The 19,670-nt window shown below is 33.7% G+C and overlaps 1 protein-coding gene across 2 annotated transcripts in view; it reads left to right on the top strand.

Annotated features, from left to right (window-relative positions):
• Nucleotides 1-19,670, top strand: part of RASA1 (RAS p21 protein activator 1) — a 289,596-nt gene that overhangs the window by 208,250 nt on the left and 61,676 nt on the right. For both annotated transcript variants that reach the window (XM_074208475.1, XM_074208477.1), the window contains 2 exons: nt 14,490-14,642; nt 15,740-15,875. In XM_074208475.1, coding sequence (XP_074064576.1) covers nt 14,490-14,642; nt 15,740-15,875 — 289 coding nt within the window. The remainder of the gene's footprint in view (nt 1-14,489; nt 14,643-15,739; nt 15,876-19,670) is intronic.

Below are 19,670 nucleotides of genomic sequence, written 5' to 3'. Positions count from 1 at the left end.
TATTCCCCCCCCCCCCCTTCCCTCTTATCTCTCTCCTCCCAAGTTTATTTTGGAAATAGCATTAATCAATCCTGGTGGTGCTGATTGCTTACATGATTCTAGGTAATTTTGTTTAAATAGTGTGGACTTCATTTTTTTTTCCCCATAGGTAATATAAGGGATCTGAGATGATCTCTAGCTTCTTTCTTGTCTTAAATCCTGGGAAGAATAATTTTAAATTATTTTCTAAATTTAGAAAAATAATGAATAAATTTATTTTTTTCTACATTATACATTTTAAGCAGGTTAGAATAATCTTCTGTAATAATCCTGGGGTTTTTGTTTGCTCTTCCTTTTAAAGATTTTTATTCTGAGTTTTACAATTTCCCCCCTAATCTTGCTTCCCTTCCCTCACCCCCCACAGAAGGCAATTTGCCAGTCTTTACATTGTTTCCATGGTATACATTGATCCAAATTGAATGTACAATCCTGGTTTTTTTATGTTTGTTTATTTTATTTAAGGCGATAGGGTTAAGTGACTTGCTGAAGGTCACACAGCTAAGCAATTAAACACCTGAGGGTGAGTTTGAACTCAGATCCTCCTGACCCCAGGGCCAGTGCTCTATCCACTGTGCCATCTAGCAGCCCCATACCCTCATATTTTTTACTTGCATTTCTTCTACCCGAAGATAAATTTTTGAGTGAATGTGACAAACCTTGAGCAATAGATTTAACAGTCCATCAAGATCTGACTTAATGTAATTGAATCTTTGATGTTGAGAAGAAACTAATAACATGAGAATGTTAATTGTAGCAGGTGTTTTAAGTATTTCGTCTTCAGATAATTAAAGACAGATTATACTGTATACTGTATTAGAAATACCTTTAAGGTTGTAAGAAAGTACTCTTGAAGGATCTCATACTAATACTGCATATAATTACTTTAGATCATTACCAAATATTTATTAAGACCATTAGAAATATTAGATGAAGTGCTATAGTAACTGATATTTATATAACATATATGGTTGATAGAGCACTTTGGATATATCATCCCATTTGAACCTAACGGCTGAATTTGATAAGGAAATTGGGGCAGATCTCTTTGCTTTCCTGAGCTTAATGTAAGAGCTAGTAAATGGAACAGTAGAGACCAAGATACTCAGTAATTTGCTATCAGAAAAGTATAATGGATTTGTATTTTGGAGTCAGAAAATCTAGCTTTGAATCCATTTCTCCTTTTTATTAATGTGTGGTTGTGGATATGTCACTTTATCCCTTTTACACAAGTACCTCATCTGTAAAATTAGGCGTTTTGATGAAATTATTTCTAGTCTATGATCTTATAACTATAAGATCAATGACAAATTGTGGTGCTTTTGAAAGCTTAGAGGCTAAAGCTTTTCCTTTTGGTTTTGGATTTCTAAATTTTTATGGTTTATACTCATGATACATCTTTATGAAAAAGGAGATTTAAAAAAATACAAGAGCTTCATTTATTACCATTAATATTTTCTTTTAGTTAATAATAAGATTTGTAAGCTGTTGCCCAATGGAAAATAAACTGGTCTAGGGGAATAAAAAAGCAAATATAAATGACTGATATATATTTTGACCTTCATATATAAATGATGGGAATTCTAGTTATTTAGCAAAACTTTAGCATTGCAGAGTTGGTAAAGGCATCAGAATTTATAGTCTAAACCTTACTCAAAGCATTAATTTCACTTACAATGTATACCAAGATATATAGTCTCTATTTCAATTCTTCACATTGAAATCATTTCATTTCATTCATGGAGTTAGAATTTGAGAGCTTGAAGGAACTTGAATAGCTATTCAGTTCATCCTATTAATGAAAGAAGTACTAACTGTAAAATATCTAATTAGTGGTTATCCAGATTCTGCTTCATGACTGCCAAGGAGTTACCTCTTGAGGTAGCCCATTCCACTTCTCAACAGCTCTAATTGTTATGAATTTTTTTCTGATATCAAGCCAAAATTTTCTGTTTTTGCAACTTTTACTTATTTTTCCTGATTCTGTCTTCTATAGTCAAACAACACAAGTCTAATCCCTTCTTCTCATGACAGTCCTTCAGATATTGAAAACAGCTATCATGGTTGCCCTGAATTTTCTCATTTCTTTTTTCTTCTCTAAACTTTCTCAGTTTCTTCAAGTGATTCTTACATGCATGAACTCAAAACCCTTTACCATCCAAGTCCCTCTCTAGACACCGTCCAACTTGTCTACATGTATCTTAAACCATGGTGCTCAGAATTCAATACAGTTCTTCAGATAAAATCTGAAGACACTTGTTCAGTTGTGTCTCACTCTTTCTGATTTGATCCCAATTTGGAATTTTTTTCGCAAAGATACTGAAATGGTTTGCCATATCCTTTTCCAGCTCATTTTGAATGAAGAAACTGAAGCAAACAGGGTTAAATGATTTGCTCAGGGTTACATATCTGATAAGTGTCTGAATTTCCATTTTAAAATCAAGTCTTCTTAACATCAGGCTCAGTGCTCTATTGTGCCACATAGCTGTACTGTATATGGGAATATTACCTCCTTATTCTATAACTGTATGTTCTTTCTATTGTAGTATTTTTTTTGGCCTGGCATATCACACTGCTACCTCAAATTGAACTTTTTATTGTAAGTCTTTCCTGAAGTTTACCTGTTCTTTATTTTATTTACTGAATAGAAGTACTCTTATCACATTTATTACTGTAATTCATTAAAAAACTTGACTAGAAAAGAGTTGTTAAGATTTTTTTTCTGTTTGTTTCATTGAGAGCTTTGGATCTATGATTTCATTGGTAGTGGAAGCACTTAGTAAGGAAAACTCCACCAAAGTAGATGGGCATCCACTCGGAAAGTTGTTTTTTGAGTGTTTTCTGGGACACTGAGAAAAAATTTTTTTCTCATATTAAGCCTAAATATGCATCCTGAAAAAAAATTAGCCATTGGTTGTATTCTGTCTTTTAGGATCAGTAAAACAAGTACAGACAATTCTCATTACATGACAGTTTGACTTTATGGAAAGAATTCTGAAAGCAGGACACACTCCAAAAACCCCCACTTCTGTTAACTTTATTTTATAGTACTGTGCTGCCCCCCCCCCCCCCCCCCAAGCCACATCTACAGATGAAAGTGGAAGTGACATTTGGGAAAGACTGTCACCAGCACTAGGGAGAGGAGACGAGGAGACTTTGGTCCTTTTCTAATTACCCAGCCTCTACCCTGGGTACACTCTAGTTACCATATATCTCTCCCTACATTTTGCCATTCTCCTGTCTGAGTTGGGTCCCTAAATGGTTAGCCCTAGCTCGCCATGTTTCTCCTGTTCAGGCTTCTCTGTCTGGGGCCTCCACTTGTCCTTGAACCATGTGCTGGCCCACTCTCAAGGAGACATCAAAGGGTAATTTGACTTTTAATGGTATTGTAAAAAAGTTGATCTGCCAAAAGGGGGCACACTTACTTAAAGCAAGAACTGTTTGTAAATTCTCTTTGCATACTAGTTCTTAGAATTAGGAAGCTAATGCTCCTGAATCACTTTGAGTCTTGTTTTCTCCAGGTTAAAATACCAACCCTTTCAACCTTCTTCTTCTACCTTACACCTATACTTTCAGCCTGTCCATGCCCCTTTTAAAAGATAACACTCTTTTACTGAATATAGATGGCTATATTAAATGGGTTCATGTAGGATAGGGCTACCATCTTCCTTATTCTATGCATATGACTTTATATAAAGGAAGCTCAATGTTGAATTTCTTTTGGAAGGGAATAGAGGGGTGGGCTGTTGCAGCATATTGTTGACCAACATTTAACATATCCCATTGTCATTTAAAAAAAAAATGTGATTTTCTAGCCATGTCTATTTTATCCTTGTACTTACAATGCTATTTTAAAATCCAGAGTCAAGACTTTGTATATCTGTCAAATAGCAGTTCCAAAGTATTTTATGCTTTTAAGTACCATCATCCAATCTTAATAAGAATGCCATGTGCATTAATAAGAATACCTGTGCGGGTAGCCAATAGAAGTCTGAACTGAATAGGACCAAAAGTAGAGATACGGAGTACTATAATAAAGACCTCTTTTGAGATCGACAGTCAGTCATCTTTTTTTTTCTTACCAGGGGCATTTATTTTTTTTTATTAAAGGTATTATTTGAGTTTTACAATTTTCCCCCAATCTTGCTTCCCTCCCCCCACCCCACAGATAGCGCTCTGTCAGTCTTTACTTTGTTTCCATGTTGTACCTTGATCCAAATTGGGTGTGATGAGAGAGAAATCATATCCTTAAAGAGAACAGAATTCTCAGAGGTAACAAGATCAGACAATAAGATATGTTTGTTTTTTTTTTAAATTAAAGGGAATAGTCCTTGTACTTTGTTCAAACTCCACAGCTCCTTATCTGGATACAGATGGTACTCTCCTTTGCAGACAGCCCAAAATTGTTCCCAGTTGTTGCACTGATGGAATGAGCAAGTCATTTAGGGTTGAACATCACTCCCATGTTGCTGTTAGGGTGTACAGTGTTTTTCTGGTTCTGCTCATTTCACTCAGCATCAGTTCATGCAAATCCCTCCAGGTTTCCCTGAAGTCCCTTCCCTCCTGGTTTCTAATAGAACAATAGTGTTCCATGACATACATATACCACAGTTTGCTAAGCCATTTCCTCAATTGAAGGATAGTTACTGGATTTCCAATTCTTTGGCACCACAAACAGGGCTGCTATAAATATTTTTGTACAAGTAATGTTTTTACCCTTTTATAGAACCAGTAGTGGTATTGCTGGGTCAAAGGGTACACGCATTTTTGTTGCCCTTTGGGCATAGTTCCAAATAGCTCTCCAGAAGGGTTGGATGAGTTCACAGCTCCACCAACAGTGTAATAGTGTCCCAGATTTCCCACATCCCTTCCAACAATGATCATTATCCTTCCTGGTCATACTGGCCAATCTGAGAGGTGTGAGGTGGTACCTCAGAGAAGCTTTAATTTGCATTTCTCTAATAATTGATGATTTAGAGCATTTTTTTCATATGGCTATAAATTGCTTTGATCTCCTCATCTGTAAATTGCTTTTGCATATCCTTTGACCATTTGTCAATTGGGGAATGGCTTTTTGTTTTAAAAATATGACTCAGTTCTCTGTATATTTTAGAAATGAATCCTTTGTGAGAATCATTAGTTGTAAAGATTGTTTTCCAGTTTACTACATTTCTTTTGATCTTAATTACATTGGTTTTATCTGTGCAAAAGCTTTTTAATTTAATGTAATCGAAATCATCTAATTGGTTTTTGATGATGTTCTCCAACTCATTCCTGAGTCATAAACTGTTCCCCTTTCCATAGATCTGACAGGTAGACTAGTGCTTGATCTTCGAATTTGCTTATAGTATTGTTTTTTATGTCTATGTCCTGTAACCATTTGGATCTTATCTTGGTAAAGGGTGTGAGGTGTTGGCCTAATCTAAGTGTCTTCCATACTAACTTCCAATTATCCCAGCAGTTTTATCAAAGAGGGAGTTTTTATCCCAATGGCCAAACTCTTTGGGTTTATCAAACAGCAGATTACTATAATCCATTCCAACAGGAACATTTGAAATTCCCCTGGTTCATTTAAAGTCCATCTTTTTCCCTGGAAGAGGACATTCAGTTTTGCTGGGTAGTTGATTCTCAGTTGCATTCTAAGCTCTTTTGCCTTCCAGAATATTATATTCCAAGCCCTACGAGCTTCCAATGTAGTTGCTGCTACGTCCTGTGTGATCCTGACTGCAGCTCCATGGTATTTGAGTTGTGTCTTTTTGGCTGCTTGTAATATTTTCTCTGTGACTTGGGAGTTCTGGAACTTGGCTATAATATTCCTAGGGGTTGGTTTTGGGATCTCTTTCTTGGGGGGATTGGTGGATTCTCTCCATTTCTATTTTGCCCTCTGTTTCTAGGATATCAGGGTAATTTTCCTGTAGTAATTCTTTGAAAATGATGTCAAGGTTCTTTTCCTGATCATGACTTTGAGGTATTCCAATAATTTTTACATTATCTTTCTTAAATTTGTTTTCCATATCAGTTGTTTTTTCAGTGAGACGTTTCAAATTTTCTAATTTTTCATTCTTTTGGTTTTGAAGTATTGAGTCCTGATTTCTTGTAAAATCAGCAATCTCCCTGAGTTCTATTCTTTGTCTGAAGGATTTGTTTTCCTCAAAGAGTTTTCTTATCTCTTTTTCCATCTGGCCAATTCTGCTTTTTAAAACACTCTTCTCCTCAATAACTTTTTGAATTGTTTCATCTATTTGACCTAAGTTGGTTTTTAGCATGCTATGTTCTTCACATTTTTTTGGATCTCCTTGACTAAGCTGCTGATTTCATTTTCATGTTTTTCCTGCATCTCTCTCATTCCTTTTCCAAATTTTTTCTTCTGTCTCCCTCACTTGATTTTCAAAGTTTTTTTTTGAGCTCTCTCATAGCCTGAGCCCAATTTCTGTTTTTCTTGGAGTCTTTAGATGCAGGAGCTTGTGCTTCCTCATCTTCAGACTGAGTTTTTTGATCCTTCTTGGGCTCATTTGCAAAATATTTCTCAATGGTGTTCCTCTTATTTCTCTGCTTGCTCATTTTCCCAGACTGGGCCTGTTTTTGGGGTGCTTCCTGGGCTTTTGGAACACTCCCACAAGGGTCTCAGTGTGAGGCTCTGTCTTCCCTCCTGGTCTGTGAATGACCATAAGCACCTCCCTCTGCCAGGGGGCTGAAGTGGGGGGGGGGGCTAGACTGTGATCAGGATCTGAATGTGGTCAGAGCCCCAGAGTCCTGTTCCAGGGGCAGAGGATAGGGCTCGGCAGTCTCTCTCCACTCCCTCCCTGGGCTCTGTACTCATGTTCTTGGGGCTCCTGCTTACTGGCTCTGCCTGTTTCTGGGCTGCCCTGGCCATGGTGCTCACTTTGCCCTGAGGGCTGGGCTTCAAGAGCTCACTCTGGCAGAGGTCCCTTACTGTTTCCCTAAATTGTGCCAGGTGCTCCCCCAGGTGTAGATCAGGAAACTCCCCCACTGCTGTGAGCTCCTGCTCCCAGCACTTTGGGGCTGTCCCCAGGAGGTTGAAGTTCCTTTGCTCTGGCGGGCCACCCCTCTGGCGGGCTGCCCCTCCAACCCCAGGGAGTAGAGCCTTTCCACTCTTTTTCCAGGTTACATTGAGTTGGAGAACTCCTTCACTGGGGCCCTCTGTGGGTTCTGTCTCTTGAAAATATAGTTAGAGTCCTTAGCTTACAAGTTTTAAGAGTGAGTGCCTAAGATAAGATACTCTGTTGTCGCCATCTTGGCTATGCCCCCCCCCATTATAGTTACTTCTGAAGGATTTGTCAGGCACATAAAAATTGTATTCCTTTGCATATATGTTACTACTTACAGAACGATAATTAAGAAAATGATCCATATACATATGAATTTTGACACCTTAGTAAAAAATCTGAAAATACAACCTTTAACATTTGCTTCTGTTTTAGACATTTTAGAAGCTAAGGTCAGTTATACATATTTGTTAATGTTGCTTAGACACTTCAGTTGCTTTGGGATTTTATGTTAAAAAAAACTTGTTGAAACATGAACATGTTCCATTTTCTGAAAGTGTCCTACTACTTCTAAATCAGCTGGCATGTAGTTTAGTTTCCTCCTTTGAAAGCATAATAGTAGAGTAGAGAAGACTTGATTCAATAGATATTTCAGGGCCTTCAAGTTGCCTTTTGAGAGTTTGGAATTAGGAAACCACACAAGTTGCAAAAGGAAGACATAGCATGAATAAAGATGCATAGGTGAGAGAGCATGGGACAAAATAAAGGAATGACAAGACATGATATTATATATTATAGAGGATAGGGGAAATACTGTGAGATAAAGCTGGAAAACTATCCTTCAAGGCAGGCAAGTTCATAATCCACTAGTTTTTCTATGGAAGAGTCATCACTTCCAAGGTTAAGGTTATTTAAAATTATTATATCCTTGCACTTGAAATACTATTAGCTAATATATAAAGTTCTTTTAAGGCAAGTTTTAAGTAGAATCTGATTATTTAAAAGCCATATTTATCTACCCATTAATTTAATTTATAGGAATTTTTTCTTGATTTTCTAGTCTTAAGTATTGTGAAAATTGTGTATTAGGATACACTTTTTAATAAAGAATTTTTTTTTTGTTTTAGGAACTTTATCCTTCAAGCATATATATATATATATATATATATATATATATATATATATATATATATTTTTAATAATCTTATTTAGTAAACTTCAAAGTTTCATGAGAAATAAAATACGGATGTGATTTAAAAATTTCTAAATACTAAATGAGTGATATCCTGCAAGTGTCAAAAAACAATTGAAAATTAATTCTTTTTAACATTCTTTGAGGCATCTGAATCAAATTCATTAGTAGAATGAAAAGTTAAATATCAGTTTATAGTCACCTGCAATTGTTGACATGTTTTGCTTTTTTTATTTCTTCAGGGTTTTTTAGCTTTTGTAACATAAAAGGAAACTAGTATTAGTCCAGAAATGAAGTGGTTTAATCAGATTAAAATCTCAACAGTGAATAGAACAGCTGCTTTAAAACTAAACCTTATGGAAAATTCATGGGTCTGAATAAACAATTCCTTTTTTTTTTAAACTAGAACCTCCTTTCTTTTTCTTTTTCTTTTAAATAGTAATTGCCTAATAAACTTTTATGTTGTTCTGGAAGCAGTATTTTTTACCTCGTTCATTGAATGATTAGGACCTTTCTGTTTTGCTGGATTAAAAAACAAAAAAAAAACTCTCAAGGACAAACATCTTTTTTTTTTATTTTAAAGATTGAGTTTTACAATTTGCCCCCCAATCTTACTCCCCCCACCCACAGAAAGCAGTCTGTGAGTCTTTACTTTGTTTCCATGTTGTACATTGATCCAAATTGAGTGTGATGAGAGAGAAATCATATCCTTAAGGACAAGACAAAAAGTCTAAGAGATAACAAGATCAGACAATAAGATATCTGTTTTTTTCCCCTAAATTAAAGGGAATAGTCCTTGAACTTTGTTCAAACTCCACGGTTCTTTGTGTGGATACAGATGGCATTCTCCTTTGCACACAGTCCAAAATTGTCCCAATTGTTGCACTGATGGAATGAGCAAGAAGGATGGACATCTTTTCAATGAAATTTCCCATGTTATAATTTAATGTGATATTTAAATTGTCTGCTATTTGCTTCAGTAAATTTTAAAGAATTGCTTGTGTCATTTTCATACTGAAATAATTTAATGAGAAATACTATTTTCATTCTAATATATGTCATATAAATTTGGGATTGTAAAGAAACTGCAATAATATGCAAGATAAATTAATACTTCCTTTTCAGATAGAGAACTGGAGTCCCAGCCTTGCCCAAGGTCATATAACTGTGTAGTGGAGGACTAGAGAGTGGACATCAGTTACCTCTTGGAAAATATTATTAGTTCCTTGATTTAAACAGTTAAAATCCTGGATTTAAAACAATACCTTAACTATTTAGAATATAGTGAATTTTTCAGATCTTAATCTCCCTCTAACTTCCCCCCTTCCCTCATTTTACAGGTAAGGATATTTAAGCTCAAATAGCTTAAGTGATTTACCCATGTTCACATAACTAGTCAATATCTGGGCAGGATTTGAATCGAGTCTCAGAGAGGCTCCAAATACAGCATTTTATATACATTGCCTTTTCTAGAAGACATGAAAATTACAAAAGTTTTTTGAATAAACCCTATTGTTGTTTGGGGGTTGGGGGAGGGAGATAAGGACATAGCGGTACATAACTACATGAGAATTAATTTTTACTTGAGTTATGTAATCAAGGAGATTTCATTAACAGTAAATTATCAAATGATTTCTCCTTTCAAACCTGTAGAACTTTTACTGTGTGATATACCTAGCGCTCTCAGTGGCTTTGAGGCCAGGTGTTTATGACATTCTGTTACACTTAGAACTTTTTTTGTGATGAATTTAGTTTCTCAGTGTTAGGTCACTTTTAGACTTATCAGTTGTTTTTGAAGGGAGGCAAAAGGGTTAAGTGACTTACTTGCCCAGGGTCACAGCTAGTAAGTGTCTGAGGTTGGATTTGAACTGAGGTCCTCTTGACTCAGTGGCCTGTAGTCTTATCTACTGTGCCACCCGGTTGCCCCAAAAGTTACTGTTTTAAAAAAATTAAAGGACTAGTCTTTTTTATTTGATGAACTTAGTGCCTGTAACTTAGCATGTCCAAAATTGAACTCCTCTTAGCTCCTAAATTTTTTCCTCTTCCTAATTTCCTTAACCCTGTTGAGTACCAACATCCTTCTAAGTCACTCAAGCTCTCAATTTATGCATAATTCTCAAATCTTTACCCCACCTCACCCCCACCCTCAGTCCAATTAATTGTAGAATTTTGTCATTTCTCTGATACTGCTCAGGCCACCTCTACCCTCTCCTCATTGTCTTTATCATCTTACTCCTGGACTATTACAATAGCTTATAGTCTCTCCTACCTTAAGTCTCAACCTGCTCCAATCCACCCTCCATTCAGTTGTCAAATGAAATTTCTAAAAATACATATCTGACCATGTCATCTTATTCATTATTGCTTAAAAGTTTCAAATATAAAATCCTCTACTAGGTTTTCAAATTAGGGGGGTTTGTTTTTTAAACCTTACTCCTTCCTACCTTTCCAGACTAATTTAGTTCTGGGGTTGCAAATAAGTGTTTATAATCCTTTGTGCCTTGCACAGAACACTCCATTTCCTGACTGAACATTGTCACTGGCTGAATCCCATCCTTAGAAAGGTAATAGGGTTAAGTGATGTGCACTACAACTCTTGACTTCCTCTATAAAATTCTAACAGTCTTATTAATTTTATTTCCTTCTCTGTGAGACTACTTATAATTTACCCTGTACTTATTTGGACATAATTTTCAAGTTGTTAGCAGGGACTGTTTTTTTGCCTCTTCATATTCAAATTTCTATTGTTTTATCAACATTTCTGGCACTTATATGTTTAATAAATGCCAACTTGTTTGATCAACTCAAGATAAATTACTTAATAACTTTTATTAACATTTTCATTTCACCTATAGTGCTAAAAATGCAGAAACATTTGTACAACCATTGTGTTATCCATTCACTTATGTTTTCTACATATTTCATTCCCGAGATATTTATTTTTCTTTATGTTTTTTTGTTCTTATATGCTATTTATTTCCCTAAAATATTCTTCCCTTATTTTCCTTTTCTCTCAGGGAACTAACCTTTAAAGCAGAGAAAAATGAAAATAGTTATACCTGTTCTCTTTTTCAAGCCTAGCATCTAGTTTCATTTTATGATTTATTTACATTGTTGTAATTGTTGTGTATATTTTTCCTAGTTCTGTTTCTTTCATGTTGTACCACTTCTTATATTCCTATACTACTTTGAATTCTTCATCTTTATGCTTTCTTTTAGTACAATAATATTCTATTATGTCCTTATACTCGTTTGTTTAACCCCCTTTGTTTTCAATTCCTACTGCAAAAGGAGTATTAACTTTGACTTTTGAGTTATATTCTTGGCAGAGGGATTTCTGGATTAAAAGATGTTATTTCATTTGCTTTTTAGTGTAATTTGAAATTGCTTTCCAGAATAGTTGAACTGTTTCTCAACTCCACCAAACTTGTTCCAATGTTCAGTTGTTATTCAGTCATTCAGTTATGTCTGACTTTTTCTGATCCCATATGAGATTTTTATGGCAAAGATACTGGAATAGTTTGCCATTTCCTTTTTCAGTGAGTTAAGGCAAACAGATTTATGTGACTTGCTCAGAGTCACACAAATAATATGTCTGAAGCTCGATTTGAACTCAGGGACCCAGAGTTCTATCTGTTGTGTCAGTGTGCCATAGTGCTTCTGTTATTGATTCTTTTCATTTTTTGGTCAGCTTTGTCAATTTTCTGGTTATGAGATGAAACTTGAGGTTTTTAATTTCTAGTTCTCATTTGAAACAGTTGCTCATTCATTTGTTAATAGTTTTCAGTTTGGTTGAAAATTGATAATATGTATTCTTTTGCTCCCTATTAATTATAGACTATTTCTTGGTTATATTTGTGTTAATTTCTTCTATGGCTTCAGTATTCTTTTATCTTGGACCTATATCAGATATTTAAAGTAAAGATTCCTCCACCTACTCCATTCCAATTTTCTTTCTTAGCTACATTGATTTATCTGCTTTTCAATATTATATAATCCTGATATTTTTCAGTGCTAGAATACATTTACAGCTTAGCTTAAAAGGAGATGTTAGAATGAAAGATTAATTGTTTTTTTAGGTACTTTTTAAAATTTTTATTTATTTAAGGCAGTGATATTAAGTGACTTGCCTAAGGTCATACAGCTAGGTAGTTATTATTAAGCATCTGAGGCTGGATTTGAACTCAGGTACTCCTGACTCCAGGGCTGGTGCTATATCCACTGCGCCACCTAGTTGTCCTACAGTAATTGTAATTGTAAGCCCTATAAGTTGAGAGTCAGATTTTGGGTTCTAGTTTTGTTGTTTCTCTGTGTGATCAAATTATTTAACTTCTCAGTATCTACTTCTGCCTTGTATATAAAATGTAAAAGTTAAACCATATTGTGTGGGATAAGGACCACAGGAATCAAGAGTCCACAGTCTGAGTCAGACAGCATGAAAGGGTTTATTTTTCTCTTGATGAAAAGGACATACCCCCATTGCAAAGTAGCATCAGCCAGGGTGTGTCAAAGGTAGAAGCTCACAGGACTTCTTTTATAATAATAATCCTACCTCTAAATTTTGTCTTAGCCCACCATTTACTGGTAAGACAAGCTCATAATCTTTTTTGCTTATAATACCCAACTGGCTCAAAGCAAATTCAATTCTCATCCTAATTATTCATTACTAATCTCTATCCTATTGGAAAGTTATAGCTTCCAAATCCTTATTACCATAATTATTCATAGCTAATCTATATGTACCCTAAAGTGATGATTTACAAAACCTAATGCATTTCCTCTGACCAAATTTGGAGATATTCAGTCAGAAAGAGAGCCAGTTTCTTGTTAAAATTGCCTCATTTTCCAAGAACCATGGGTTCTTTAGAAACCAGACAGTCCTTACTTTTTTTTCAGTGAACAACAGTGATAAGAGTATAATAATGTATGTATTCATGAGGAAGCTTTACTGAAGTTCATTCTCATCATTGTATATGAGTGTTTTTATGAGGAAACTTCATTAAAGGCCATCCCTCACACCTAGGATCTTTTGAAGTTTTCCTCCAGAGTTTTATCTAGTTGCTTTCATGAAAGCATGATTTCCTAAAGCCTAATTTAGACAAGTTGTCCAGTAATCTGGCTAAAGTTAAAGACTTTCTGACCAATCATTGTTTTAGGAGATAGACCATTTCTTCCACACCATTATAACTTGCCCTACTCTATATCCATATCTCTTATTAACTTCTTTAGAAAGGAACTCGGGTTTCATCAGGAATTATCACTAAAGAAACTTTTTACTAAAATGGTAAAAAAATGTTCATGAGCCTCAGGTTAAGTACAGCTTATACATTAGCTTAAATACTATAACAAAAAGAAAGATTATTCTTTCCTTTTGTAACGCTTAACAGTTTTCTTTAAACCTAAGTATACTAGTATACTTGTCCTGTGATAGTAGTCTAAATGTGACAACTTGTTTTCTGAATAAAATTCTGAGATTTTTTTTTTGAGAAATCTTGTATTTGTTTGAAAGTCGTAACAATTTATAAAAATAATTGAAACTTAAATTTTTTGTGACCAGTATTTTCCATAATAATTAGAAGGTATTTGGTAATTGTTCCTCTTCATTTTCTTATTCAACTTATAAGGACTGTCATTTTGGTAAATGTTTGCCACATTTTGAAGAATGTTTATTCAAGAGTTAGGGGAATTAAAAGGTACTGGTAATAGTTTAGATATATGATTAGGGTCTGAATTGTAGAGTTAAGTAGAGAATATATATTGGCCATGGATTATCAACTGATTTTGAAAGATCCCCTTGAGATGTTGGGTGTGGTGGTAGAAGCCCTGAGAGTTTGAGGCTGAGGCTGTGGAATCTCTTGAGTTTTGGAGTTGTGAGTACTACAAGGCTAAGTCAGGGCTGTATCAGCATTGTAAACCACTAGTTGCTTAAGGATAGATGAACATGCCCATGTGAGAAACAGAGCAGATCAAAGTTCCTGTGCCAGTTGAGACATTAGTTGTTTCAACCTGTAAGTAGCCCCTGAAGTTCTATCCTGGATCAGGTGAGGAGATCCAGCGGTTTTACAAAGACAATACAAAACAATTTAGATAAACTTGAAAAAAATTTGTTCGGGATCAAAATTAGTTACTGGAAAATTTGGAAATAAAACGTGGATATTTAAAGCATTTCATGCCCTCCCCCCAAACTAGCAGTTCTATCTTCACATTTGCTCTTTTTATAATAGCAATTTCTTGAATTCTTTTATTTTTCCTAGATGGTATCATGGAAAACTTGATCGAACCATAGCAGAAGAGCGCCTCCGGCAAGCAGGAAAACCTGGCAGTTACCTAATAAGAGAGAGTGATCGGAGGCCAGGATCTTTTGTACTTTCATTCCTTAGTAAAACAAATGTTGTCAATCATTTTAGGTAAGTTTTTGGTGCTATAGAAAGTATCATGGAGTTACTATTGCTAATATGTAGAAATTTTCTCATCTCACTTTTTATAGGGATATAAAACCTGGATGGTAGTTAAATTATAGATTTGTTTTCAGTTCTAATATACAGAATTGAATATTCAGTTTATTTTTTCTATTTTAAAATACTGTTGATTTACTAAGCATTTATTGAGATTATATTGAGATTATCTGAAATAATTTCCTGTCATAGAATAAATGCTTAAAAATCTATGAATGTTAAGTCTTAAGAGAAAGTTCATAAATAGATTTAAAAAAGCAAAACAAACCAAAAATTAATCCTTCTATTAAAAAAGTTAAATAAGAAACAACACATACATGCATACTCACATATGCATTTCCACTCACCCACACACCCTCTTTTATTTGGTTTATATGTTTTTCCTACAAGTTACTCTAATTAAGTAGGAAAGCCGTTTTTTAGTTATTAGATAAAAATATTCAATTTTATTCTTTTGTATAGATGATTTATCTATTGTTATGACAAAATTTGAGGGAAGAATAACCATAACTTAGGTACAGAACTTCCAGTATTAGAATAGCATGGTTAAAATTATAAAACTTAAAGTTTAAGAATATAAATTGTTCTTCATTTAATATATTGTACATTTATAATTGCTTTTTACTTTTGCTTATAAGTTTGTGTAAATGTTCTAAAACCAAACTGTTAGCTAAAAAGAAAGAATGGCTAGTAGTGTAAATCGAAAATGAATGAAGAGAAATGTGATTGGGGAGAAAGAGGGGGAAAATTGTTTAATTATTTTCATATATTTTAATGACTTGTCTAATTCAGTTGGGCTTTGACATTCAACATGTGTTATGTCATTAATAAATGTGAATGCTTCCCAAGCATTGTTAAAAAATTATTACTCTTTTCATTGAATATTAAGTTAACAATGAATTAATGAATTTTGGAGGAATTATTTAAAATAGATTATAAAAATTCTTTTATTTTTGCTAATTAGTTTTCAAAATAATATTAAACAAATTAGCATAATGAATTTATCAATATCATGCTATATTTGATTCTTTTTGGCTTTATATAAACAGGATTATTGCTATGTGTGGAGATTATTACATTGGCGGAAGGCGATTTTCTTCATTGTCAGATCTAATCGGTTATTATAGTCATGTGTCTTGTTTGCTTAAAGGAGAAAAATTACTTTATCCAGTAGCACCTCCCGAGGCAAGTAAAACTTTAGAATACAACTTTTCAAAACTCGATTAGTTGTTGTTATAAACATAAGACTATGGGCTATAGCTTCTGTATTGTTATTTTTTAAAAATTAAAAATATCTTGTAAAGCCTTTTTATTTGCTTTTAATATTAGAGTAATAGGATTGAATATGAATTTGTGCTTATGTTCATTATTGTTTATAATGATAAATGTGAGACATTTTGAAATGATCCTTAAATATTTATGAATCAGTAAGAAATAATTTATATTTTTTGTACTTCTGGAATAAAATATATTTCGTTATATTTTAAAAATTTGGAATTTATTTTTTACTTAGTTTAATATATATGTATGTGTGTGTGTGTGTGTGTGTGTGTATATAAATAATTTAAATCTCAAGTGAAGTCATAGTATTTGAATTAAAAGGGATTTTTGCAATTAGCTCTCCAATCTTACTCTTACCACTGATTTGTCTAGAATAACATGGTTCTTAAATTTTGGTGTTGGAACTTGAATCACAGGTGCCAAGTCCAGGATTCATTCTATTGTATCACATTGCCTGTGATAAAAAAGGGGATTTATGTACAGAAATGGGATGCCAAGTCTGGTAAAATATTGTGATAAGCTTAGTAAGGAGCTAAGCAAAACATGAAATAGGTAAAAATACAATTAGTTTTTCTAGGTTATCTGGACTTCATCATCTTTAAGGAGAAAAGGGGCAGGGGTTGCTGTATTTATTTGATCATCTCTGGTTCTTTCCAGCTTCCAGATTTTAGTTCTAAGATTTCTTAATTTCTCAACTATTTCAAGAATATTTAGTTATTTTATTGTGTTCTTCCTTAGCCCTCTCCTTCTCCCTGACCCTCACCTCCTTTTGAGGGAGGGATTTTAGAAAACCCAATTCTTGAACTACTTTAATACACTTTGAAGGATACATGATATTTCCAGTGTGAGTACTCCTTTGTTCCTTTATTAATTTGCTAAAGGAAGATTTGTAGGGGACTTTCTCTTTGTTCATTAATATTTCATCTTTTGGTGATGTGTTTCACTAATTTTTCAGACATTCTTATATATGCTAAGTAAGGTCTTGTAGAAAAATTCTTTCTCATAAGCCATTTTTGCCATTGTGCATAATACTATCTATTATTACTAGCCATGCATCTTTGCCTTTTGAGCAATTCACAGTTTCAATTAATTAATTAATTAATTAATTTTTTTGCTATGGTTAATAGCCATGCCACCTTGCCAGAAATCTTAAGCAGTTACATAAATTTACTGTTTGGAAGCACTGTATATAACTTTACCTCTTCTTCCTATTCAGTCCTAGACTCATTGCCTGTCTGGAATTCTTGTACAAAATGTATATATTGGTGGACTGATTTGAGAACTGCCTGTCCAAATTTTATAATATGGATAATATTATTTTCCTATGTTTTTCTTTTTTATTGTTTTGTATTTTTTTTTTTTTTTTTTGCTATGTTAGAGCTAGAGCTCTCTCACAAAACTGAATTTATTTCACTGAGGTGCTTTGTAGGGCTTAAGGGCTTTATATAATCAGTATAATGTTACCCAGCAGCTTTTGAAGAACCTCAGTGAGTATCAGTAGGAAATATATTGCTTAAATTTATAATGCTTTCGTGGCATTGGTGAGTTCCTTTGGGGATCATCTTATCAGTACTCAATAGACTCCTAAATAGTAGTTAGTAGATTGTTGTGATACCAGTATCATAAATTTAGAGTTGAAGAGATCTTTGAGGTAATCCAGTTAAAACTTTATTTTTCAAATGAGAAACCTAGGAGTCAAGGAAGTTAAGTGTCTTGCCCAAAGTATCAAAGGTAATAAAGTAGCAGTTGTTTTTAAGTCATTTTTCAGTAGTGACCTCATATAAGGTATTCTTGGCAAAGATACTGGAGTTTCCTTTTCCAGCTCTTAATGCAAATGAAGCGCCTGAGGCCAATTTGGTTAAGTAACTTAACCAGATTCATACAGCTAGAAGATGTCTGATGCTGAATTTGAATTCAGGAAGTAGATTCTTTTTGACTTTAGGCCCAGAGTTCTATCCATTGTGCCCCTGTCTGCCCAGTATTTAAATCCAAATTTTTTTACTTCAAACCCAGCATTTGTCACTATACCATTCTATATCCAAATTGATTATGATTTTGATTTATGTTTGAGATTCTATGTATGGGGAAAAACTTTCTGGATGTAATTTTTTCAAATACTTTTTTTTTAACAGTCATGTTATTGACTGTTAAGTATATTATTCTGTAGCCTGTCTGTTCCCTTATGTTTTCCAATAAAGCTCTTGAAATGCACAAAGACTATTATCACAAATATTTTTATAGAGATTAAGTGGAGATATAGATTGGTAGTTGATGTAAGAAAGGTAAAAGAACTAATTTTGTTACTTTCCATTAGATTATAAGTTCTTTAAGAATAGGAACTAATTTCAGCATGTGTTTATTATACTTATCTCCTATTAATGTGTCTGGTATATAGGCTTGTTCATTGATTAGGAAATCTTCCATGTTTTCGAGCTTGAAAATTTGTCCCTGAGTATCTTTAAAATTGTATACTTAATAGCATTAATTTCTTCTCTATGTATCAGGTTCAGATGTTTTTCCATTTACAGCTTTTAAAGTTCTAAGTTCACTTTTAGTGTCCTGGTAATGGTATATGTGTCAGTTGTCTAAGGATCAGAAGTTTAACCAAAAGTCAGAAAGGCTTGTCACTAGATTAGTTGCTGGGTAATACATTTTTCAGACAGAGTAGTTCTGGATATACCATTTACATCATTGAGGAATCACAATTTGCATCAGTGGAAGAAATTATCATTCTGATAACATACATATCATTGAAAAATTGAAGTATGAATCAACTTACTTTTCCAGTTAGGATCAGGTCTAGGTGAGTTGAATCCAAATGTTCTTCTACTTGTAGATCTCTTGTAAGGCAGACCCAGGTTTTGAACTCAGGTCCTTAAATTCCAACTCTAGCAGACTTTTCTTTGTAGAATCCAAATTGCATTATTTTCATAGTTTGTTTTTTCTAAACATTAATTACCACAAGGCAGGATAACCAAATTCTCCATGAGATAATGTTATCTTGCAAGTTTTTAAAACAAATACCCCTAATTGTTACCAACTCCTTTTATTTGTTTAACAGAACTTGTGTGCCAGTTTTACTTTTAATTGCTACTTTGATTTCTGGTTTCATTTATAGTGAAAATATTATTATGATTTTGGGTCAGTTCCTCCTATAATGTATCAACTTGCCGATGATTGAACAGAGTTCAGATAATGAGAATATCAGCAGTTAAATTTAATATTTTAGATTTTCTTTTTTTTAAAGGTAAGTTTACTAAATAAATTTGACTCCTTTATACTCAGGATAAGAAGAACCTAGAAACCACTTTACCAGTACATAATAGTTCCTGCTACATGGTTGACATTTAGAAATTTATTTGTTAACTGATTAAACATTTAATCCCTTTGCCAGGCAGAAAGAGGACCGCCAAGGATAATACTAGTTTAAAATATAAATTTAAAATATAAATCTTAAAGTGAGGGATGATGGAAGATTATGAGCAGTATCTTATAAAATAACTTGAAATAGTGAAGGGAAAAATAAGTTTGGTGAGAAAATCAACTAAGCAAAATAATTCTCATAGTAATTAAGGAAGAAACTGGGAGGAACAGCAAACATTTTATAATAGAACTTTTTTACCTTTAGTTATTATGGGTTCACAATATGTGGACTTGAACACAACTAGGAAGTTGTGTGGTTTTTTGTTTGTTTAAAAA

Source organism: Macrotis lagotis, chromosome X (genome assembly GCF_037893015.1).
Source record: "Macrotis lagotis isolate mMagLag1 chromosome X, bilby.v1.9.chrom.fasta, whole genome shotgun sequence".
NCBI lineage: Eukaryota > Metazoa > Chordata > Mammalia > Peramelemorphia > Peramelidae > Macrotis > Macrotis lagotis.
Note: the sequence above shows the minus strand (reverse complement) of the source record. Positions and strands in the feature narration are given on the sequence as shown.